At 39.2% G+C, this 27,116-nt stretch overlaps 1 protein-coding gene across 2 annotated transcripts in view; it reads right to left on the reverse strand.

Annotated features, from left to right (window-relative positions):
- Nucleotides 1-346: 346 nt before the first annotated feature.
- The window catches only part of LOC136877233 (CKLF-like MARVEL transmembrane domain-containing protein 4), a 65,141-nt gene continuing 38,371 nt past the window's right edge, over nt 347-27,116 (reverse strand). For both annotated transcript variants that reach the window (XM_067151087.2, XM_067151088.2), the window contains exon 5: nt 347-3,205. In XM_067151087.2, coding sequence (XP_067007188.1) covers nt 3,068-3,205 — 138 coding nt within the window. In that variant the 3' untranslated portion in view covers nt 347-3,067. The remainder of the gene's footprint in view (nt 3,206-27,116) is intronic.

Raw genomic sequence — 27,116 nt, forward strand, 5'->3', positions numbered from 1 at the left:
CAAACATATGTAAGACCACTTTGCTATGTCAGATGTCAGATAAAGAAACAAAAATAATCCATTTTCTTACATGGCTTTCAAGCCTTGAAATATTAAAAGTTTCCTGGGCTTCTGAATCACAGTAATTTCATTCAGTCATTTTAACAAAGACATTGGCAGCTAAAAATACCTGTCTGCCAGTCATTTAAGATCTAGGAACAATTCTCACTTTCAAAATGTTTTAGTTTTCTCTCTTTCTTCCACTGATTAACAAATAAGAGTCCCATTTCAAGTAAATAACAGCCATCACATGATATTTTACTGATTAACTCTTCCTTGCAGAATCCAACTTTCATTCTGCCAAATTCTAATCTTCCATGATGAACCTGCATTATCAGCTTCAAAAAACTCTAGATTTTTGCCACTTTGCTTTTTGAAAACTTTTTTTTTTTTTTTTGCAAGGAATCTATACTCATCTTCCTGATGAATAAATGCAGCATAACTCCATGAAAGATTTTATCTTATACTGTGTTCATTAGTCATTCAGCTGGTAAAAAAAAAAAAAGTACTATATTTAGGAATTCAGGATCTACCTTTTCATAAGAGTGGTACTCGCTGCATTAAATGAACACAGTTGGGATTTCATTTCAGAAGCCCTTCACAAAACTTCATGAATTTTAATTAAAGTAGTTGTACCATTTACGTGATATAAACCCAATAGACCATTATATCGTCCACTTTCTGCTTATTTGAAATGTTAGAGTTATAAGTACAGAAATTCTCAATAGCTTATAAGGAGGGTCTCAAATTCACCTTCCAGTAATATATTCCAGTTATAGTAAACCCAAGTCTAATTTTTTAATACAGTACATCTTACTTTTACTTTGCTAAACAAGAACTCAATCGAAAATAATTAATAAACAGACTGTCCTAAGGCATGCAAAACTTCAGTAGTTTGTGAAATTTCCCACGTATGATAATGATTATTATTCAAAGAGTAAACTGGCAATTATTTTAAATAAATGTTCGAATTTAAGAGAGAAAATACTGCACAAAATGTTAATCTCCATTACAAATTTAAAAAGAAAAAATCAAAGACCAATTATATGGCCCTTAAAATTCTTAATTTGGATCTTTACTGACATCTCACTTCAAGCACAACACCAAAACGGCTTTAAATACACACTGCCCCAATTCTAATATTTACTACAATGCGAGATATCTATATCATAGACAACATTTCTTATAAACTATAAAAGCTAAATCCAAGACAATGTTAACTGTCTATATGTATTGTATTGAATAGGTGAATTGAGCTTTTTTAATTTATAAGAAGTTTTGTCCAACTACAATGTAAGTCAATACAGATTAGATCATGAAGTTTATCACATGTAATATCTATATGATATAAAATTAATAGTCTAATGAAAGAACATACTTTTCTTATCAAAAATATTGAGGTCTTACTTTTCAAACCACTACAAAAAATCAGAATAAATGTGGGATAAAAAAAGAAAAAAATGAATAGCTGTTTACACAGCTACCATAAAAAATATTGGTCTCATCTTGCTTACTTGAATATGATGAATTAGACAGGGAATGCTTAAGTCTGTGGCATAAAAAGACATTCTCATTAAAGGGCACTATATTCGATGTAAACACTGGCAACACAGAGCACTATAGCTTGAGAGAGCAAATTTGCTTCTATTACATACTTGTACTTCCACAAATCTAAGCTACTCACATAGAACACATGTGGTTCTCCTTGACTGACAGATGAGATTTAAAAAATTACATTATCTTCAAGTACAAACCAGCACTGATATGAACACGATTATGTTATGATCAAACGTTAATGATATTTATATGCAAGATTATGTAATAGCATTAATATTTGTACAAATGACATTTGCAAGACAGAAGAAAACACCATGTAAGTTATATGAAAGAACAGCATGCAATAATGGTAAAGACTGGAAAGCAAACAGTGACAATGTACTCAAAAGAGACGAAATGTAAGTTTTCAGAATTTTTATCTTTCCTTTGGAACTATGAAGTCTGTGCACTAGCCAACTTAATGTCAAAGACAAGAGTTTAATTCCCTTTCTTCACCTTACCAGGACTTCCATAATAAATAGATCCCCATCAAAATATTTTTTTTCTTCACTTGATTACAGCTGCATAAGGTGATAGTGCAAAAATTGAGATATGTAAATGCACTGGACACCACAGCCCCAGAATGTTGTCAGTGCCATTACAAGACATTCATTGAGGTAATAATAATAATAATAATAATAATAATAATAATAATAATAATAATAATAATAATAATAATAATAATAATAACAACAACAACAACAACGATAACAGCAGCAGCAGCTGTTTTGGCAGCTAAAAAACTGTATAACTGCTGCCACTCTGGCGACTTGCAAGTAAATTCTAACGTTCTGTTCTTGCTAATGGATTATGACAACATAGGTGAGTACAGTCAGATTTACCTCACAAACATATTTGTGTGCAATGCCACTATTTGCACACTTAATTTTGAATGTTTGTTACAAAAATCACAAATGTTTCTGCACAAACTACTTATTTTTAAACAGTTTATCTGATTTAAAATATCAACTCATTTCCTTGTTGTTGATTTTTAAACCAAACTATTCAAGTCTCCTGTTTATAGTTCTCAAATTTTGGTGATATATATGTATAAAATTCTCATCTAGCCATGACTGCATGCTGTAAGCATTGATATTAAATTCAACAATGGTTAGAAAGACATTGCAGAGTTCATTTGTACTCATTCTGGTCATAGCTACATAGGTATTCACATTGTGAAACAGAACACTCTGACCAGCCAGAGGATATATAAATTAAAATGACCAATTCCGTTACATTATACAGATTTAAATCTGGTGCTATCCTAACTTCGTTTCAGGACGACACCTTCTTACAATCTGTAAAATAATATATACAAAATACTTTCCTGATAAATACAGTCCATAATTCAAGATGAAATGTAAACCAACAGCTGGGCAATGGCAGGGTGGGGTGACATGATGAGCATTAAAATTATAAGTAGTCTGGGGACTCAATAAGCAGGTGATGTCACAGTGCTGGATGATTTATTGACAACACGATCGCCCTGAGCAAGGGCACCTTCCCGAATACCAGTGAACTTCAAGAATGCATCATAGCCGTAAGCAACCATGCCACAAAAACCAAAGAACTGTAAAAAGAAAGAAAATACATTAAATACAAATTTCATTCACATATAGTCAATCACATTCCTTGAATACACTACAGTTAGATAGGAATAAGTTGTTCTATTTTCTGTATTGTACAAACATCATCAGCGATGATAGGTCAATGTAAACAAGAGTTTGGCTGGTCATTCCCAATGCAACAGAACGGTAAACAGGAGCACTGAGGTGCCTTATGTTGATGCTTCAAGCGCAGTGGCAGACAGGTTATTTAGAGGTTTTGAATTTGTAGATTAGTTCATCATTAAAGGTACAACACATACTGTTTTAAACAATCCACAATAAATTACAAATCTAGGTCCTTTAATTTTTTTTATAGGCATGACTATTACAGTGTATATTGGACCAAAATAGAACTTTTTAAGAACTCAACCATTCAACTGGAAAGAAATTAATAACATACAGTATTTACAGTACAATAAATACCGTATTCAAATCGGCATGCAAAGTATATGTGGGAAGTTAGTACATCAAACTTGATTAGAATTAAAATAACTTAGAGTAATGAAGCCTCACGATTTTGCATAATCAAGTTTGATTTACTAACTTCCTACATATACTTTGCATGCCGATTTTTAAGCCTGAATGTTCAGAAAAAAAAGTGTGAAATAAACACGAGTAAATACAGTATGAATTTGAATCTTACCTAAGAAAAATATCACAACAAATATTTTCAAGCTGGAAAAAAAAAAAACTGAATTTTAATTGCTGCTTTTATAAAACTCTCAAATTATAAAATGAAATAAATGATTTAAACCACCATAAACTAAGAACTATGAATTATTGATACAAACTATATAACCTAAATTTTCACGATTTCAGGGTAAAAGATCCAAATTCTTCAATCATGCTTCTGACTATTAGGAAAGGATTTACATAAACTGCATAAACAGCAGCAGTAGCTTTTTTCTTTTCTTCTTTCTTTTATTTGCCTTTTGATGGGCTTGTAGGGCTTTGCACACCACCTGCTCGCCAGGCTCCATCTCCAAGCAGTCTCCAGCTTGCATCGTATTGCATGTGATTTGTTCTAGAGGCATGTAAGCCTCCCACTGCAGAGATGTTTGTGATTGAACTGACCCCTATAAACTTGCAAAAGCACTGGAGCCATGCTAGTCAACAATTAACTTGTCCACCACTGAACGAGGAAGAGAATACGCTGTTCCTAGTAACCTCACACCCTGCAACAGGCAGGCAACTCTGCATTTGTTTGACCAACCATCGCTGAGGATGCCTGTACAGTTGTTCTCGGAACAAAATGTAAATCAATCGTTCTGAAGGAAATTCAGTATGCAACAGCACTGGAGATAGGAAACTGATAAATACATTGGGATACAACAGCTTTTGCATCAACAACCAATTTCCTATACAATCTGTTTGGGAAGAATGATAGTTCACCAGCTGCCATGTAACGGTGGATGGGCAGGTGTGTGTGTGTGTGTGTGTGTGTGTATCACCCTTCTCCCATTTCTGTACATGTTTGGTATGAAGCGAGATGAATCTTCGTAGATTTTATATGACCAGATGCTCTTCCTGATAGCAATATACAAATTCCATTATTTCTTAATACCCTTCCTGATGTCAATGAGATGAGATGAAATGAATAACGAGATATACTATGATAGTAGAAAGGGAGAGGATGAAACTTGGTGCCAGCACAGACTGAATAACAAGAGTCTGCTCAAAGCTTAACATCTCCATCTGATGGACAAATCGCCATCAACGTGTAATATGCCCTCTCCCCATACGAACACTGGCAATGTTTGGAACTGAATCCAGGCTATGACACACAATCTAGCGAGTAGAAATTGTATACCACCAATTCTCCTACTCTGCCAGCGAACATTCCTATGGTGAACTTTTTTTCAACCAATGTCTGACAGTATAGCGTATGCCTTAACGATACAAAGGTACACTGATAATATTAAATATTCAAGGAAACTCAAACAGCCAGTCAATACCATTTATATGAATTTTAAATACTATTATTCAGAGCTTCTTCAGTGAATTATAGGCTGCACATTAGGAATTACCAAAGAGCATCTAAACTCTCTGGTAGAATGCATCATTGCTGACTCTGGAGTCACTGTTCAGCACCAAATTTATTCAAATAAGTAACGAGCATATTACTTTATTACTAATTTAATAAACACAGTATTGTCATTCATCATTTCCCTTTTTCCAGCTGACACTGGGTGGGGGTACAAATATGGTTCCCCTCCACTTCGTCCCGTCTCTCCACCATTCCTCATCCAACACTGTGTTCCAGTCCAGGTTCCATTGTCCTATGCTGTTCTTCACAGAGTCCATCTCTCGTAACATTGGTCTTCCTCGTCCTCTCTTCCCTGTCATCTGTCTTTCCACTGCTTGTCTTTGCAGCCTTTCTTCTTTCATCCTCTTCTGACATGTCCAAACCATCTCAATCTGTTCTGTTCCAGTTTGTCAATTAGTTTTTACACGTTCGGCTCTTTTCGCATGTCTATTTGAGCTGTCTATACTCTCATCTCTCCGAGTCATTATCCAGGTTTCTGATGCATATATCAATCATATTGGTTTTTTTTTTTTAATGTTCCACTAACTACTTTTTGATGAATTTGGAGACACTGAGGTAGTGGAATTTTGTTTTGCAGGAGTCTTTTTATGTGCCAGTAAATCTACAGACACAAGGCCGACGTATTTGAGCACCTTCAAATACTACTGGACTGAGCCAGGATCGAACCTGCCAAGTTGGGGCCAGAAGGCCAGTGCCTCAACAGTCCGAGCCACTCAGCCTGGCGCATGTCATTATAGGTAAGTAATATCCCTCGTACATGCTTGTTTAGCATTTATTGGAACTTCTCTATTCCATATCAATCTCTGTACTTGGCGATAAAGGCACTCCCCAATTGTATCTTTTTCTAATTTCCATATCGTCTTCCACTTTCTACCAGTTCACTTTCCAAGTATTTGAAGTGTTCTACCATTTCCAGTTCCTTGTCTCCAATTTTAATAGCTCCATTTCCCTTTCTACTTCCTCTACTCATCATCACTGTCTTGCTCTTCACCTCGTTGATCCTCAATATCAATTGTTTAATCCTTCTATACAGTATATTCAGCTGTTGTACCTTGTCCTCATCACTCCAGATCACACTATCATCTGCAAACATCATTATACTGTATTCATCCTTTCACCTCTATGATCTTCCCTTGCTGCCTTTACAATATCATCCATTGCAATTAAACTACATTGATCCTCAATGCCAATTGTTCAATCCTTCTGTACAGTACATTCTGCTGTTGCACCTCCTTCGCATCACTCCGCAAACATCATACTAATCCTTTCACATCTATGGTCTTCCCCTGCTGCCTTTACAATATCATCCATCGCCATTATGAATAGTAAAGATGACAGCACACTCCTTTGTTTTAGCCCGCTATCAATTCCAAACCATTCTGATCTGCCCACTGTTATATTAACAGTTATGATATATACAAGAACCTTGTTTATCCGGCCCTCATTAATCCGGATCTCCGGTTTATCCGGATCGAAAATAATCCAATATTACTTTTATCTGTACAGTATTTCTTTTGTGGGGTCAATTCTCCTTGAATGTCTTTTCTACCAGTGATAGTTAAAGGACAGGAATTGGAAGCAAGTTATCATGGTCTATAAAAGCTACTGTCCTGGCATTCGCCTGGAATTGAGAATGGGAAACCATGGACTCTTCTGAGTCCCTTGACACATTTGCACGCATTCCCGGATGCTCGGACGTAGATGTGAACGATGTGTATAAAAGTCATTATTATATCCTTGAAAAATTACTGTAATTCAGGCTACGGCATAATGACAGATGAATAAATTATTGCCTCTTGTTCCTTGACATGTAATGACGAGAGTGATGATGAATTCGAAAATGAAACTGGCGCTCCATCAGAAGAAACAATAATTCATGGAGAGGCAACAATGCAAGTGGACAAACTGATGTCCTATTTAGAATCCTTGACTGAAACTACACTGGCAGAACTGTTGTTAGTAAAATGTCTTCGTGATCGTGCTGCGCACAAACGTCATACAAATGTAAAACAGAAAAAGCTCGCACATTATTTTAGTGCATAAAACAGAGTCGTAAATGTAAGAAAAGTGTTCTTACCTTTTTTCAATGTACAAAAAAATATATTACTCTACAACATAATGTTAATATATTATATAACTTGTACTGTATTCGTTTTTCTAGTTTTCTGGATTACCCGGACTTCCGATAATCCGGATCAGTTCTGGTCCCACTTAATTCGGATAAACGAGGTTCTTGCGTACTGCTTTTATCATTGTTACTTGTTCCTTGCCAATGCCCCTGTCTGTCAGGCTTTCCCAAATTTTTGTTTTGGGAATGCTGTCGCATGCCTTTTATAAGTCTATAAAAGTCATTATTATATCCTTCCCAGCTCTTTTCTATGATCTGTGTCAGAATGACATTGAGTTCTACTTTTGACCTTCCATTTCTGAACTCAAACTGTTCCTCTTGTAACTGAATTTCCACCTTGTATCTAATTTTTCTTTCCAATATCCTTTCCATTATCTTGACAATGTGGGATATGATGGAGATTCCTTGGTAGTTAATACACATTTTATCTCCTTTTTTGAATACCAGTATTATGACCACCCTTCCCCAATCCTCAGGTTCTTTCCCCCTCCCTTCATACACACTGGAGTATTCTGCCAGTCCACTGGAGTCCTGCTGGTCATGTAGTCTTGGTCATTCCTATCACTACTTCATCTATTCCCACAACTTTCCCCTTGTTCATCTTTTTAACTGTCCATTGTACATTTGTGATTGTAATGTCCAATTCCTTTTCTATTCACGAATGATAATGATTCCTTTTCTGTTACTTCTATCCTGCTGCCTGGATACCTTCTCCACATGTCTGGTTTCCCCACATTCAACAGTTCACTGAAATATTCTTTCCATTTGTTCATTATATCTTCTGGTTTTGTCAGTATTACTCCTTAATTCTTCACAAACCCTGCATTCACCACTTCATTCCTCAAGTTTCTTGTAATTCCAAATATTTTCCTCCCACAGTTCCATCTTCCTTTACTTGCTGGGGGAATATTTCCCAACTTTTCTTTGGATACTTTTACAAATTCCATGTATCAGGCTCTACTCCTTTCAGTCTTCTGTGTTTTCCATTACTCCCAAGTTTTCTTATTTTCCTTTACTTTATCTTTCACTATCATTCCACCATGTTGTCTCTTTCTCTTACCTTTCCTGATGTTCTGCCATACAGTAGGTTATCTCTACACAACTTACAAATGCACTCTTAAAATTATTTTACTCCTGTTCAACATGACTAATATCTGTCCTTGGTATCAGTTTATGTAATTCTTGAACTTATCCTGAACCTCCTTTTCTTTCAATCTCCAGACCCTGATCTTTTTTTCTCTTCCTGCTTGTGGTTTGTGACCTTGCCTACTTTCAACTTTGCTACCACTGCTCTATGGTCACCCCGAAAGGCTTCCTCAGACATAGCTGTAACATCCGTAAGATATTCCTGATGCCCTTTCTCCACTAATATGTAATCAATCAACATTTTCGTTCTGCTGTCTCCCCATCCATATGTGGTAATCTACCGGCAATTTTTCTTCCTGAACCATGTGTTTCCTATTATTAACTGGTTCCTCTGCCTAAAGTCAATTACCATGACCCCTTCTTGTTTCTTGTTGCCATATCCATATGTCCCCAGAATCTCTTCCCTTCCCACTTGTGCATTCTGATTTCTCATTATAATTACTTTCTTGTCTTCAATGAATTTTCCCACTTCAAGGAATTGTCTGTATTCTCTTCTTTATTTCCAGTTTGTGAAGCATATACTTGGAACAGATCTCTTGCTCCTGCCCAAAAATGTATCCTTACTATGATCATTCTGTCAGTGATCTTTTTCAACTCTTCCACATATTCCAGGATATCCTTTCTAATGATCACTCCTACTCCATTTACTGCATTCTGTCCTCCATTGTAAAACATGTACCCCTCCCTCAGTTTGCTTTCCTCTCCATTCTGTTTCACTAAAACTAAGGACGGTTATGGCATTTTCTTTTATCATTACTCTTCGGTCTTGTCTGTCTGGATTAGGATGTTGACTGTCCCAATTCAGATATACTGTGGTACTGGTCGCCCACTTCTCCAGATCCACCAGTACCTGAAGAACTGTGCATTGCCTGTAGGCGATGCCTAGCATTTTCCAAGGCCACACCATATTTCCTCTCATTTTAGGCTTTTATTATGATGGTTTTGCTATGCCCAAAGGCGTTTTAGAGCTGCTGCCAGCAGGTGATCAGGCCGCTCCTAAGATGAGTACAGATGCTTCTAGATGGGTTCCAGTGTAATTTCCTACACTGTGAGGAACATCATCCTACCTAACAGAACTTATCCACCCGAAACTGTTGCTCCTCTTACGGGTTAGAGTTATTTCTCGCCACCCGACACTTCAGTGCCGAGTCGCTGTCTATACAATCTACTCTATTACAGGTACCATAGCAGACTGAACCGGCCAGTCAGTCAATATTGTCATTACCATGATTAAAATGGTATTCTGTGTCTGCGGACAACTTGTGTAGAAGCGTGCAACTTCATTTTGCAAACAGATGATTTATATTTCCTTATGTTACAATTCTTACTACAGGGTTTTCTATGTAAAACCTGACCGCTTGCACACAGCTGATCCAAGATTGGCTGCCCACCTGACCACAGCCAGTTGTATTCTGTCTTCAATTCTAAACTAAATTCAACTCTTACCTCATAGCAAACGCTGGAAACGTCGTCCTTCCGCAGCTAAACAGGCATTGTACTGGGTTAACACATTTCAACTGACACAATTTAGCTCGGCTGTAGTAATGTTCCTTAGTGCAGTTCGTATGATTTCTGTAAGTTCTTCCAACATACATGGATTTGTTTGGTACTCTTTGTCCTTAAGGGTACCACACAAACAAAAACCACAGACTGTTAGATCTGGGGAGCAGGAGGGTAAAAAACCAGCACCAATCACTATCTTGAAACTCTCCTGTAATTTGTATCCATGGAGTCCTCTGTTGAATGAACAGTTACAGAAATTTGTTGAAACCAAGAATATGATTTTTGTTCTGTTAGCTGATTAAACAAAAGGGGGTGAAAATGACATTTCAGGACCGCTCTCTATTTACTGTATCCTCGTAAAAACTCAGACCAATTATGTGTGTTGCGCTAATCGCACAACAAACTCAGATTTCCTTTCATAAAGAGGAATTTCCTCTATACAATGTGGAATTTCAACACCAATAACATGTGTTGTATGTGTTGTTGTGCCCAGTTAGGTGGAACCATGCCTTGCTTGTCAAGGAGACAAGGTGAAGGTCGACAACCTTCAATCACTTACGACAGAAACCACTTACAATAATGCACACGTGCTGTGGTTTTAAATTATGAACAGGTGTGCATTTGTAAGATTTGAGTTTTAATAATTTTGTTGCTGTAGGTGTAGAAACCACTGAAAATTTCTTGTGCTAATTTTGGTAGCAATTTTCGTGGCAAATATTGAAGTTATGTGCCAATTTCATCTAATTTTCCTTCTGTTAACACTGTCTCTGCATGTGTTTCTGGTTTAGCAGTGAACAGTAGTATGAAATTTATTCAGAAGATCGTGAAATGAAGTTCTGGAAGGAGGCAATTCCCCTGTAGTTCAATACTTTCTTATCGCCTTTCTTGAAAATTGGGATGATTATTCCTTTCTGCCAATCCTCAGGGACCTCCTTATTCTTCCAGACAATCCTGAGAACTCTATATGTCCACTGCAGGCCTACAGCTACAGCTACCTTTATCATCTCCACTGAAATTTCATCTATTCAGGCAGTTTTTCCATTCTTCATCTTTCTTACTGCCATTTCAATTCCATTCACTGTAATTTCTTTATCAATTTCTTCATCAACTCATTGCCTTTCCTGGACGTCCAATGAATGACTATCACTAGTTCTCATGTTCAGCAACTTCTGAAAATACTCTCTCCATCTATTTATTTCTCCTGGCTTTAATAATATTATGCCACCTTCATTCTTCACACATCTGGTGTTTACTTGATCTCTCTTTTTGTTTCTTAAAATGCCATATAGTAATTGCTTGCTGCCCTGCATATCATCTCTTTCTGTGCAAATAAGGCCCAGCTTTCCCACTTTTCTTCCTCCACTACTTTCTTCAGTCTTAGATGTTTTCCAAGCCATTTTCTTTTCCTTCACTTCAATCTTTACCCCAACATTCCACCAGTGTGTCTCTTTGTCTTTTACATTTCCTGATGTTCTACCACATACCTTTTCTGCACATCCAACCAGTGCTTCCTTAAATCTTTCCCATTCATCTTCAACGTTCTCCATCTACGTCCTGGGTACCAAGGGTATCATTTCCCTTCGAAATTCTTCTTGTATGCTTTACTCCTTCAACTTCCAAATTTCAATTCTTTTCTCTCTTCTTAATGGTGGTTTTTCAATCTTTCCCAATTTCAATTTTCCTATCACAACTCTATGGTCTCCAACAAAGGCTTCATCAGGCATGGCTGTAACATCTAAAAGGTTCTTCCGGTGTTCTTTCCCTATGATTATATATTGTAATCAACCATGGTCTTTGTTCATCTGTCTCCCCAACCATACCTTGTAATCTTCTGACTGGTCTTCCTAAACTAGGTGTTTCCAACAATCATTTGATTCCTCATGCAAAAGTCCACCAACAACTCACCTTCTGGATTTACATTTCTATATCCAAAGGGCCCTCAACATCTTCCTTTCCTTGTTTTTCCATTCCAACCTGTGCATTTAGATCTCCCATCTTCTGTCCCTCCACTTCCTCTAAAAAGTTCTCTAGATGTTCTATGCAAACCCGTTTCTGGGGCATCCAATTGAAATAGATCTTTCATGCCATTTTCAAACTGGAGTCTCATCACTGTCATCCTATCGCTGACGCATTTTGTATATTCCACATATTCTTGGAATTCTTTTGTAAGTATGATTGCCACTCCATTTTTTGCCTCAGACCCTCCGCTGTAATACAGCCTGTATCCTTCTTTCAAAGGAATCTCTCCCGTACCCCTCTTCTTGGTCTCACGCAGTCCAAGTATGGCTATATCTTTTTCTTTCATGAAGTCAGCCAATTCTTCTGCCTTTCCCATCAGTGTCAGGACATTTGCTGTTTTAATTTTGATGTAGTTTGGTGCTGGTTGCCCACTTCTCACAGTTCCCCCAACACCCGAAGAGCTATGCGTAGCTTTTAGCAGGCGACGCCCTAACATTTTCCGAGGCACCATAACTGCTTTATTGATGTAGGCTATTGTTACGATGGGCTCGCCCCACCCAAAGGCATTTTATACCTACTGCCAGGTTCAAAATTAGGCCACCCCTAACATGGAGACAGATGCCTTTCGCAGCCGCTCCTCTGGAGTACAGACTGTACGGGTTTGCCCGTTCTGCCACCTCCACCATACCAAAGTCCACCTTCACCGTAGATGTCTTTGAGGTCTTCACTCGTAACCCTGAGTGGGGACCCATACCAGATGTTACACACCGAGTCAGTGCGCTCTGGGACTCTCATAGGCAGGGGCGCCACTCCCTGGGTAGGGCTGCTTCCGAAAAGGGTCCTTACCTGCTACCTCATGGTATGTAATCTTAAAAGACAACACTGTCAAGCAGGAAGTACTCAGCAGGACATAGAAAGCATCAAACCTTTACAGTCACGTCAGAAATCTACTCAGGCTGAAAAATACCACAAAAAAAAAAAAAAAAACAACCCTCACCACACCCTCCTCATACCAATTCTCACATAGGGTTTAGAGGGATGTTCTTTACTAAACAGTGACTACAAGCAGAATTCAAGCAACAGAAATCAGATTTAACTTTGAATCAAACTACTCTAAAGAACAAAATCAGAAATGAAGTAAATAGGAGGGTAGCTGGCAATGAGATTCCTATTACCAGCGCATACTTGCCAACTTGTAGAAATAAAAAAAGTAAGATTTTTTAATTCTTGGATTTCATCCCGTATATTGCACCAATGTTTACAAGAAAATGTAACAAACAATGAACAAAATGCCAGGGCCATGGCCTACCAAGCAACCACTACTTAGCCCAAAGTTCTGCAGATTACAAGGTGTCATATGGTCAGCACGACGGATCCTCTTGGCCATTATTCTTGGCTTTCTAGACTGGGGCCACCATCTCACTGTCAGATAGCTCCTCAATTGTAATCACGTATGCTGAGTGGACCTCGAACCAGCCCTCAGATGCAGGTAAAAACCCCTGACCTGGCCAGGAATCGAACCTAGGGCCTCTAGGTAAGAGGCGGGCACGCTACCCCTACACTGCAGGGCCGGCTATTAGACTATAACCTGAATGGAAATTCAATTTTAAAAGTATCTCTGAACACTTGGAGATAACATTTGTTATGTTTTGTGGCCATAATGTGAAGAGAAAATACCAGAAACTGTCACCAACACAACTCTCAAATACATTCAACTCATTAAAATTATGAACCAAGAACGAACACAAATGCACCGAGATATGCAAAACTACCACATTCAAAACAGATTAATGTGTTTCATACATTATTAACATATGACTTCAACAGGGAGAAAAGCACAAAAAAAAAAAAAGAGGAAAAAACATGTGGCTTACAACTCAAATGAAACTACGCACAGAAACTATGTTAATAGCGTGCAAACCACACAATAAGAAAATCTTTCGTCCCGATTAACGGAGTCGCAGCGCGCTCTAACCTCTCTCAGTTGTAGAACGATTGTCTTCCCGAATTCCCAGCGGTAAAACACACGATTCTGTAGTGAGTGGGAAACACGATACTCGAAGGCGACGGACGATACACTCGCCATATAAAGCATCAAATACACTTGAAAATGAAGTTGCGTAAATTACACAAGCACACAATTTATCCTAGGGGAAGAGTATTGAAGGTTACATTGGTCAAAAATAAGAAGTAAAAATAAATCGGAAAATAGGAAGAAGAGTTAAAAAACAGAAAGTTTCCGGGTAAATCAGAAGGGTTGGCAGATATGCCAGTGTAATAAAGAAATGTGGACTTCACTGCTATGGGCACAACATGAGAATGAAAAGTGAGAGACCTGTCAGAAAATACTTCAACCTGGTGGGGTATCTGGTGAATAAAACAAAGAACAAATGTGCCTTTTTCTATCCATAACATCCAGTACACATTCCTCCTTGCATAATTTTCCATTCCCTTCATATGGGCAAAATGCAAATTCCAGTCTGAAAGGAGAAATTAATCTTGTGGAACCACGTCATAAAAGGGAAATTTATCTACTCAACTAGTAGAAAAATTATCTTTCATGTCAGAATTGGGATGAAGTGTAAACTTTGCTGGTACTATTTGAGGATACAATCAGCTTTCAGGCTGTTGATCTACCAGACGTATAAATATGCTAGCATATTGTACCAGAAACACCGCTATGAGAAAGCAAGTTCGAAGCATGAGAGTTAAACTTCACGTGAGGTGAAGGATAGGCAAGCCCGCCGAACTTCGCTGACGTACATAGCAATGACGTGGCCGCCTCGAGCTGGCTTCACACAGCGGTTAAGATGCAATTATTTTTGCACCACCAATGTTGAGGCCATAATAACAGCTGCAAACTACCAAATTCTTGAGCAAATCTACCAAGTACTTTAGGAGTTATAGAGGTGGATAATATCCATGTTTCGAGATGCTTCATCACCTCCAGGTATAAAAGCAGGGTGATCTAGGCTACAGACAGTAATACTCCACCATCCCTGCAGTACGGGTGGAGCTCTACAAGTGCGGCAGACCGAACCTATGTCCAGTCAGGACTCGGCATTTTGGTGGGACGATATTCTGACTAGTGTTCGGTTCCAGTGGAACATAGCATTTTTCTTGAAGTGCCATATTAGGACTTGCGTTTCCTTTACAAACAGTGGCGTTCCAAAGGAACATAGTATCTCTCCAAGTGTTACAATATCTCTAAGTGTTATAATTTTCAAGTGTCATATTGAACTTGTGTTTTCGTAACAGACTGTGGGAACATAGAATATTTCCGAGTGCCACATTTGAACTTTTTCTTCTCGTGAAGTTCCGAGAGAACATAGAATTTTCAGTGCTGTATTTAAACTTACAGTTTCTACTTCGTAATAATTATTCACAGACAGTGTTAAACATTCTTCAAGTGCAGTTAAACTTCAATAATTATTTATAGACAGTGTTGAACAGTCTTTGAGTGCACATAATTTCAATTATTTACAGACAGTGCAGAACATTCTCTGAGTGCCATTGAACTTGTTTAATTTATAATAAACATGCTAATATGTCCTGAACTTGCACAAACTGTAAATATTATGTTGAACGTTGTGTTCCGATCACAAAAATGACGAAGCCAGTCAGTTAGGAACGGTGATAATACAAGTTAGCGATCTAATAGTATATTTCAGACAGTCGTGCCAATACCAGCCGACTTACGTCGCGAACTTGACATTGTAAATTTGTACATAATTTTCCCAAGTATCAATCCGGCAGACATGCTAGTTGCTTTACGTCGCACCGACACAGATAGGTCTTATGGCGACGATGGGATAGGAAAGGCCTAGGAGTTGGAAGGAAGCGGCCGTGGCCTTAATTAAGGTACAGCCCCAGCATTTGCCTGGTGTGAAAATGGGAAACCACGGAAAACCATTTTCAGGGCTGCCGATAGTGGGATTCGAACCTACTATCTCCCGGATGCAAGCCCACAGCCGCGCGCCTCTACGCGCACGGCCAACTCGCCCGGTGGCAGACATGCAATGTGTGATCAGTTACTCAGTTCAGTCGTTTTCTTTTCAAGTGTCAATTTCATTAATTTAAAGCAAAAATTAATTTATTCGACATTGATACGAGTTAAATACCATATGGGGGACTTTTGTGCTCATCAAAACTCACCTCTCAGTATTCTCATGAGAGACTGAAGTGTGCAACGAGTGCACGTAGAAATTCGAAAACTCCCCGATCCTCCATAAATTCGAGATATTCTAGAACTAGAGAAATGAATTTCATTTTATGGGTCCATATTGAACTTTGATTAAACCAAATTAAAATAATAAGTGAGTTAAATCCACCTTTTAAATACAAATTAGTATTTATTAAATAAACATTTAATGGGACTAGTTTTAACCTATTTAAAGGTCATCTTCAGCCATATCACTATTTAATTTGTATTGAAAAGGTGGATTTAACTCACATATTATTTTAATTTGGTTTAATATTCTAGAACGTCAGGAACTTTGCATCAAGGACGGGCGTTCCCTGTCTAGACTGAGCTCAGTAATCATCCCGGAGTACGGAGGTTTCGGCCTGCTACGACCCATCAACTCAACTTGTGCAAAAGGTGATATGAATTTGTTTCAAATGAACGGTAAAACCAAATTTTCAAAAGAATATAAATTCAATGAACTAATACCCCACCCTGTACGAACTGCAATGCTTATGTACTACCCCGTTAGAAATCTTCCATGCTCTTCAAGCTAGTATCAGCGGCTAAAGACACTTTTCCTGGCAGAATATCAGGAGATTCAAATCAGATTGCGTTCTCCCCATATATAGCTGAAAATGGAATAACATACCCATTTTGCCAAAAATCGGGGGGGGGGGGGGCAGAGAGTGGGGAAATAGAAATAGTAAACCACAATAGTCTACAATCATGTACAGTCAAGAAACTCGCTATTTTGCTTCATGTCGCACCGACACAGATAGGTCTTATGGTGACGATAGGACAGGAAAGGCCTAGGAATGGGAAGGAAGCGGCCGTGGCCTTAATTAAGGTACAGCCCCAGCATTTGCCTGGTGTAAAAATGGGAAACCACGGAAAACCATCTTCAGGGCTGCCAACAGTGGCGTTCGAACCCACTATCTCCTGGATGTGATCAAGAAATTCAGCTGATGACTTGCAAAGAAAAAGACCAAGGAGAAGGTCAAGGAAACTCTGGACAGAGGCAGTGAAATCAGATATGGAGGAGAGAGGTCTCACATGGGAAGATGTGCTTGAACAGAAAATGTATGCAGACAGAAAGAGATGAGTGCTTGAACACCACACCCAGGAAACTTTTCTTTCCATGACAGTGCCAGCATTTCTTGCTTCCTAAAACTTATTTCACCCTTCAACTTCTTTATTTTATTGGGCTTTAAGGATTGTGGCATGTTTTTTCTATTGTCCGTGACTATGCCTGTTGTGACCATGTTCATTTTCCATAATTCATCAGCCAATTCATATGCGTAATACCCGACTGTGTAAATATGAAAACCACTGGATAGGACTGTAGCATTGTTGAGGAGGGAAGAGCTCAGTTCTTTAACGAGGGTGGTTTTGAGGAGATTAAAATCTGATTGCATTTTCCCCATATAAGGCTGAAAATGGGATAAGATACCCGTTGGAACTATTGGATAAAGCAAACACTATGAGGCCAAATTCTGTGGGTTTGTTTAGGTTATATTCTTTGAATTTAACTATCCCTTTAAGGCCAAATGTGCTTTCATCTACTGATAAAGATGGGCCTGGTGAATAAAAAACAAAGAACAATAATTGAATGGATGCACGCCAAAACGGGTTAACCATCATTTTCTTAAATTGGAGGAAGTTCCTCACTGATCGGGTCTTAATTTCACTGTTGTTCCCTCTAAAATTCCCACTGAGGATTTAATCACTTCCGTTGAGGCAGCCATCCACAAACTACCTACGGATGAGGCTGAGGAGTTAAGACAAATGTGTGAGACTCATAAGGTCCGCTGTTGTACCCGCGCCCAATTTAACAAGAGGCGATAGGAGAGCTCTGAAGGAACTCCGAGATGATTCTGAACTGACCATTCTCTCAGCTGATCAGGGTAATGTGATAGTGGTTATGGACACTGACGAATATAAAAATAAGATCTCGGCTATATTGTCAGAGCCTGTCTACAGATTGAGCTCACGTGACCCTACCACTCGTGTGTCCAACGCCACCGTGAAGCTCTTAAGGCAATCTTCAATTCCAAAAGAGGAGGCTAAACATCTGTCCCCGGGGGATGCAGTGCCAGCTAGATTATATGGACTGCCTAAGATCCATAAAAAAGATGTTCCCCTCAGACCTACTGTTAGTGTGATAGGTTCTCCTATGTATGCTCTGGCTAAATACCTAAGCAAATTGCTTCAGCCACACACAGGACGTACTGATTCATATGTCAGGGACTCTTGGTATTTCGTCAACAAGCTGTCAACCATAACCCTTCAACCTAATGCACTTGTGGCGAGTTTCGATGTGGAGTCCTTGTTCACTAAAGTGCCGATTGATGCGGTCACGTCTCTCATTGAACACCAGTTCCCTGAGGACATTACTAAGCTATTTTACCACTGCACGACGTCCAGCTATTTCTTGTGGGGTGGGAATTTTTACGAACAGACAAGTGGAGTGGCTATGGGAAGTCCACTTTCGTCCGTACTGGCTAATTTTTTTATGGAGCATTTTGAGGAACAGGCTATTGCTTCGGCGCCTGTCAAACCTATGATATGGTGGAGGTATGTTGATGATGCATTTGTGGTCTGGACAGAAGGTCCTGAGAAACTTCATCTATTTCTAAACCACCTAAATCAACAACATCCGTCAATAAAATTCACTATGAAGATGGAGTCGGACGGATGCCTTCCTTTCCTGGATGTTCTAGTAAGAAAGAAACCGGATGGCTCCTTAGGAAATACCATCTATGGTAAGCCTACCCACACAAATTGCTATCTTCATGCAGATTCTCACCACCACCCAGCACAAAAACAAGGCATTCTCACAACACTCGCCAAGAGGGCGAGACGAATTTGTGAGCCATCACATATCCAGATGGAGATGGACATGCTCAAAGTCGCGTTCAAGAGTAATGGTTACAGCGATTTGCAGATTCATAGAGCCCTGCATCCCAGAGAAACGACCAAGCAAAGCTCACAGAATGAAGAAGTGAAGAGAACTGCCTACTTGCCTTACATTCACAACATCACAGATCGAATTGCCAAGGTCCTCCGCAAACACAATATAAAAACCGTGTTTGGCACCGCCACTAAAATTGCTCACAGTCTGAGCAAAACCAAGGACAAATTGTCCCCACTTTTACATCCTGGGTTATATGAAATTCTCTGTACGTGCGGTAAAGTATACATCGGCCAAACATGCCGGCCATTGTTACCCGCATCAAAGAACATGAACGTAATATTCGCCTCCATCAACCTGACAAATCGGCAATAGCTGAGCACGCTCAATCGCCGGGTCATGATGTCATGTTCCAAGATGCTCGAGCTCTTACCCACACTAGACACTACAGGTCCAGGATTATATGGGAAGCTGTGGAAATATGTAGAAATCCTAAAAATTTCAACAGGGACACTGGCTATCAATTAAGTAATATCTGGTTGCCAGTCATTAAGAATTTAGGTAGGTAGTTCCCTTCCCTGTCCTTTCACTAATGTTAATTCATCTCTGTGTTTTCCAAATTCGTACGTTCCTCGTTGCCAGACGTTTCATTCCAGGCTTATGTCTATGTCATACACCTGCCATATGTTATGCAAACACGATAGGTGAACCGCTTAATCTGATTCTGAAGGCTCAGTCAGCTTCTGCTTTGAACGCTGGCGTTGTGCCACGTCCTGGGGCCATCTGGTGGTGAATGAACGTACCATTTCCACTTCTATTATAACATTCCGAAATCCAAAGTGTCATTGTTTAAGAAGCCTTTCTCGTGGACAGTCTGGATTTCTTCTGAGGATGCAGAGCACAGTTCTCTGCGAAACATTAAGAATTTCACCTTATTTTCTTGACACGGAATAAGCCCAAAAGTCTATACACTATCATGTCTATAAGTACAGGCTGTGAAAGCATTAATGGCAACATCTATATCATCTGATGGCCAGGCAGGCATCAATTTTTGGTAATGAGACAAAGTCTCTCGTAGTGCATTGGCACTGCAGGTGGCTCCCAGTAGCCTACGCAGTGGCCTTCACAGTATGCACTAGCCATGCGTCTTGGTAGGTGTGCTATTTACCAACTGATGAGCCCAACTTAGCACACTCAGGCGAAACGCTGGCAACCAGGAATGAGTTAGCTGGAAAATTTATAATGTCCAATAATGGACCATTTATATTGGTATTACACACAACTGAGACACAGCACAGGACCACTCAGAATGAAACGAAACGGCACAATGACGGCTTGGTGCTTCGAGCAGAAGCCTTGGTTCTTTTTTTTTTTTTTGCTACTTGCTTTACGTCGCACCGACATAGATAGGTCTTATGGCGACGATGGGACAGGGAAGGGCTAGGAGAGGGAAGGAAGCGACCGTGGCCTTAATTAAGGTACAGCCCCAGCATTTGCCTGGTGTGAAAATGGGAAACCATGGAAAACCATCTTCAGGCTTCAGGGCTCCCGACAGTGGGGTTCGAACCCACTATCTCCCGAATACTGGATACTGGCCGCACTTAAGCGACTCTGCAGCTATTGAGCTCTGTCAGGAGGCTTGTAGGCATGGTTAGGCCTATTGGTTGCGCGTAAATCTGCGCACTGCAGTCCAGCCTACATGAACCTTGCTCCTCCAGCCAAGAAATTTGCTCAAGCCTAGAAACTCCTAATTGCTCATAGCTTGTACATTCTCACATAACAGGCTGGCATTATTCCATGCCGCTTTCAATTCAAACTGATGTTTGCATATATTTTTCTCAAACGATCAATGCGGGAAAATCGAGAGTGAGGACTAGTATTATTTTGATGATCGAGGAACGATAGATGTGGGGAAATTTAACATTAGTTTGTATGGAACATTTTCGGGACTAAATAAACTGAACGAATTATATAGGAAAATGACAGTTCCGGGAACGATGCATCGAGGTTCTATTTGGTTGAACAGTAAACTGATATGGTGGAATGTTGCTTGAAATAAAATAAATAAATGAACAAATAATAACTATTGAAGATGTATTAGTAAATATTCTGATCACCATTCCTAAAAAATATTGGGTTTCAAAGTTGATGAAAAACTGGTATACAACAGGTTCAGTATGTGACGTACAAAGGAAGTAGATAAACCAAGTTTTAACTGAAGATAAACTTCAGGATATTTGGGTGTGGTTAGAAGTAAGTCCCAGAAATATCATTTAATTGTCTAGTGCAGGAAACAAACATATCTATGGGACCCACCCACAAGCACCAGACTGCTGAACTTTTGACTATATTCAGTCACTTTAACAGACTGATTATGCTGTAAAAATTAGGCACTGTAATTGGTTACATGGAAATGTTTCCATTAGAAATATGGATACACAACTAATGTTTATGTCTGATGAGTAGAGTTCGTGGTTTATAGCATTTAAAAATCGGCGATTTAGCACTTTGATTTTCAAATTTAGTGTTTTGTAGCAAATTGGTTAAAAATAGGCATAATTTGCAAAATTGCATATACAACAGTTGGGAGTAAAATCATACTGTTTAATCACATATTGCTCGTCATGCAGTTTTGAATACACTATGGAAAATAAGACAAACATCAAGACTGCACGAAGTATTAACATACACATGAATATGCATATTTACAAATTTACAAACAAAATTTCAAAGTGAAAAATACTATTCTGAACGTATTCATATATCACAGTGCAAAAGACCTAAAAGGAAGAGGAATTTCAATGTTGCTTGAAGAACAAAATGGTAATTGTTTGAATGGTGTTGTCCTTCAATCGAGACTGTCTATCAGTTACAATCATGTTGTTCTTGCTATAAAAAAAAAAAAAACTATACATCAACACTGTTCGTAGGGGCCCAAATGTACAGCAGTGCTGCCGAGGCCCGGGAAGGAAACTTTAACCTAAGTGTCATCAACATTTGAAGAGTGTCAGTGTTCTTTTTCATTTTAATGTTCTGCAGCATCTGTTCGTGATATGCCTCACAGCCCTCGACAAAACGATCAGTGACACTTCTAAAATATGGCAACTTATGCTTCAAAGACAAGTGATGTGGGTTCTAGAGCACTGTTTTGTCCTGCAACTGCAGGATGAAATAAATTGCACATTTCATTGAAAAACACGTTAGTATCACTGACGCTCATGTGCTTCAAAGAGTTTAGTTATGCATACACTGCTTCAACTGCACCTTAATTTCCTCTTTCTTCGTATTGTTTGTCAAATAAACTTGTTATTCTGTAATTGGTATGATCGTCCTGAATAGAACAGCAAAGACACGTCTGCGTCGGTTGTCTGTGATTACTGCTTCCATCCAATGCAGCATTCACCTCTGCCCTTGCTAAATCTCCGCAACGTGGAACATAATCTCTACTTAGGGTACTACCTTGAGGCAGATCTCCTGATCCTGGAACGTACCTATGGGGCCAATAACATTTCGTTAAACATAATAATAAAGTTTGGAGGTAAGGAAATATAAAACATTTGGCATAGTGCTGGCCTAGCGAATAACCGAACAAGTTTTGATGCTTTTCCCTATAAACTTCCATTTATGTACATGAAAACAAGCTATTATTTTACATCCCAGACGATCTATTAAAACGTGACATTTTAAAATAACGTCCACCCACGTTTGTTTGAGTTTGTTTGGTTGAGAATTTGAACAACCTAAACTTAACTTCCATGCATCCGCGTGGTTTTTGGTCGAAAGTTTAAAAGACCTAACCTAAAAATCAACAAGGCCGTATAGCAATTGTAATACGGTACTTCAAACGAACCACGGGTGGAATTGGGGGGGGCGGGATATGGGCTAGTTTATGAATATTTCACAGTAAGGTAGGCTATACCACTCAAGATAGTGTAAATGTATTTTAAACACAAATATAAATAATTTCCAAAAATATGTCTGAAATCGGCACTTACTCTTCAAGGTAGTCTTGGAAAGCAGATGATCCAGTTTGTGGATGGGGATATTACGTACTCTGTAGGCACATCTTCACAGTATCCTCAATCTGTTTCTCGCTTTTTGCTCTTTTTGACTTTCCATCCATTTCTGCTATTGTGGCTGGATGCCTGACGCCACGCTATTCACATGCTAGTTGGGAAAAACATCGCTCCTTTAGTTTCTACTTTTGCAATCTTTACAGAAAATGACTATCTTCTTCCATTCAAGTCTTTGATTCCCAAGTCGGCATATCAATATATTTGTATCGCTTACATAAAAATGCTCTGATTTGTAACTCTCGGCATGCTGTTTAATCATCAGTTCACTTCTACCCAACGCTACCAGACAATAAATCGCTACCGTACTTTAAAGAGAACTGCTACTCAACACCTATGTCAAGAATAACCGACTATGATCAAGGGCCAATGCAAAGTGAATGAACACATGTGCTTGAAAGTGTATTAGGCTGTATGATTGGTTGTTCTTTGCACTGCTCTTTGGCCATTGAAAGATATTCCACACATTGAAAGATTTAAGACACCGTAATAATTTTTTCCCTTGAAATTAACAACATATATCATTTTTAAGAAAAATGCACCACTGTTAAAAAGATATGTTTATTTTGCATAAAACCGAGAATTTCGCATCTATTTTGAATAAATTATATAATTTTGCATTTTGAACCAATTTCGCATTTTATCACTAATTTGAAATCACTAAAAACCACTCGTAGGGGTCATATAAGATGAAGGGACATATACTGATAAAGTTTCAATATATTTCGCATTTATCGCAAATACTAAAAACCACAAACTCTACTGATAAGGTATAGTTCCATCTTTCTGGACAGGCTAATTCTCAAAATTACCAATTGTGGTGTAGTGAGAACCCATATATTGTATAAGAAGTGCCACTGCATCCCATTAAAATAGGGATATGATGTGCAGTAGGGTGGATAAATGGGCGTATATTTTTCGATGACCACATGAATTCAGAACAATTTTGCGTCCAATTTTTGACATACGAAGAGGAGAAAGATTATGGATATTTTCTATATGGCAGACGCTTAGTCCAGTTTCTGATGCCAAGATAATTAGTACAGGTTTATGGCCCCTTAGATCGACTGATTGATGTTTGTTGTTTAAAGGGGCCTAACATCGAGGTCATCGGCCCCTAATGGTACAAAATAAGACAAAATGAGATGACAAATTAAAAGTCCAAAATCCTCCACTGACCAGAATTCAAAGCGTGAGGACGAAGAATGAATGGATGGATTGATATGAAGTTAAAACAATCAGTGGATCCGACCCACAGTGCCTCAAGTGCACAGAAGCTGGCACAAAACAATAGTAGTACGGACCAAGGGACTGCTTCTATAGCACGATGCTGAATCGATTAGAATATGCTCGTTCTTGAAACGGGTCCTAAATCCAGGTCATCGGCCCTCATAATGGTATTTATTACAAGAAAAGTAGAACCATGGTATTTCCCAAGTTACGGTACTAATCAAGACTAGCGTAGACTCGTGGTATACCATACATTATGGTACGACTCACAGGTAATGAAATTCACACATGTATTACAGACCTAATGTGTTTCGCACATTGTGGCGCCCTTGACAGGGAACGCAAACCTATGGTGTTCATCACCTAAGTGTACTAACCACAGGGACTCGTACTATCCCATGGTGTTCCTCATAGGCAAGCTAGAACCATGAGTTTCTTCATCCCATGGTGTTGCTCATCTAGTGCTACTAATCACGGGTACTGTAAAAGCCGTTGTGCCCACATTTGCTACTAATCACAAACCTATTTGGTACCCAATATAGTGGTACTAATCACAAATAGTTTCATGGTTCTAATTTGATCATCCCTTGGTCGCCCCTTTTAGTCGCCTCTTACGACAGGCAGAGGATACTGTGGATGTATTCTTTGTCTGCGTCCCCCAACCACAGAGGATAGATAAAGAGAAAAAAGAAGAAAAAGTAGTGATCCGTCATTTCGAAAAATGAAGTGACGGACAAAGAAGGGTGAAGGGCGTGAAGATGAAAGACTCTCTAGGCCTCGAATACTCTAATACCGTTGGGGTCGGAAAAGAACAAGAGTTGAAGAAGGGAGGTCGGACAGCATAGATGAAAGTGAGGAGCCTGGCACAAGTAAATGGAAGCAATACCAGGACTCAGCGAAGGGCCCCGTGGTTGCCAACCAACACTCCCATGTTGAGAGCCCTTGGGCCCCTTTTAGTCGCCTCTTACGACAGGCAGGAGATACCGTGGGTGTATTCTTCATCTGTGTCCCCCACCCACAGGGGGTAGTGTGTTTGGTCCGCGAGAGGTATTTTATTTCCCTCAAGTCCGCCGCCAAGCCGGTTAGGACCCCCCTATCCGCCACCTGGAAAGGGCCACGTGGGAGTATCACCTCTCCCCTTGCTACGCCAGCATAGTAGGTTTGTGGGCCCCTTAGATCAGCCAAACTAACATTTTTATCATCATCATCTTTATCTTTGGGGAACCTTAAACACATTGGAGACCGTGTCTTCAGGTGGCATATGGGCAGGAAGATCGCCATATTTTGAAGGTTTTAAAAAATTGCAGAAAATAAAAGGTAGGTTGCAATTGTAACACAAATATATCATCAAACAGTTAAAAGTGTCTATTCTACAGATTAAAAAGTTGCATTAAGATCTATTGAATACTTTTCGCATTACACATTTTCCAACAGTATGCCTTTTGCAACAAAAAGAAAAGTCTGACAACAAAGTCTTACACATAATGAGTTTGAGTGTGGAATAGTTTCAAGCATTCAGGAACACGAAGTGCTACAGAACACATTGGATACCACCAGCATGTCTCTTTTCTCGTTAATTTCCCATTTTCCGCTTTTCCTTTATCTGCACAGCCTTTACAAGTGCTTCCAAATCACCAGAAGTGCCCAGTAAATGTGAATCAGTCCCTGCCTTTGAATTATCACTGCTTGCGTCACTTCGTTCTAAATGAATCTTCAGTCATATGAAGATCATGAAACATTAGCTAAATAAAATACAAAATCAAAATCACACCTGGATGGAATATGATACAATAGGTTATAAATATCTTCATCACTAACATGAAGTTCGAAATCAGGGTCTACTGTAGATCTGAATCATCTAATTCTTCCTCTGAACCACTGTCATCAAAAATCTCTTCTAAAATCTCTACAATTCCACTTTCATTCAATGATCCAATCATGAGAGCAGAAGCAAAACAGTCCTCTGAAAACTCTGAAAGCACGTGCCTCGAGCAGCTGGAAGCAAGGCTGGAAGCATGGAATGTAGAAGCGAACTCGAGCAAAAATAAGCTGCTCTAAGTTCAAGAAAACGACAGAAGACACGAACGCACGGTATAGCTGTTGTATAAGTTCTTTAGTATAGTTTCTGCCCAATTCTCATCCTGGCTGCACTGACAATATAACAAATACGCGGGCCCGAGCTGGCCTCAGGTGCGGTCAGCCTGCGCTGTTACCCCACCCCGATACACACTCGGGCTCGGTCTCCAATGTGTTAAAAAACAAAGTTTACAAAAATAATCCCTGTACTATAAAGCAACTACCGGCTGAAATAGCACATGAAAAACAGTCCACTATCAAAGCGGAATTACAGTAAGTTGGAAATAACTGGTTTGAATGGTGTGACGCATATTACTGTGGAAGGTCACAAGATTTCTAATAATAATATATTTAAATTCATGTATTTATTTAATCCTTTTCTTATTCTGTAGTTGCTACCGGTAAATGTCTTGATTTGCTGGTAGTGAGAACTCGCTGCCCGCTGGTGCAAGCACAATACACGGGAAAGTGTGAGCTGGGGTTTCATTGCACTCCAATTTCATCATTTCACACACCAGGTTTCCCATGCTGCAGTTGGGAGAGCAGGGAGTTGGCCAGCGGCAGAATGATATGAAATTTGCTCATAAAATGAGAACACTGTATACTGTTTTGTAA

This window comes from Anabrus simplex, chromosome 7, assembly GCF_040414725.1.
Source record: "Anabrus simplex isolate iqAnaSimp1 chromosome 7, ASM4041472v1, whole genome shotgun sequence".
In the NCBI taxonomy this organism is placed as follows: domain Eukaryota; kingdom Metazoa; phylum Arthropoda; class Insecta; order Orthoptera; family Tettigoniidae; genus Anabrus; species Anabrus simplex.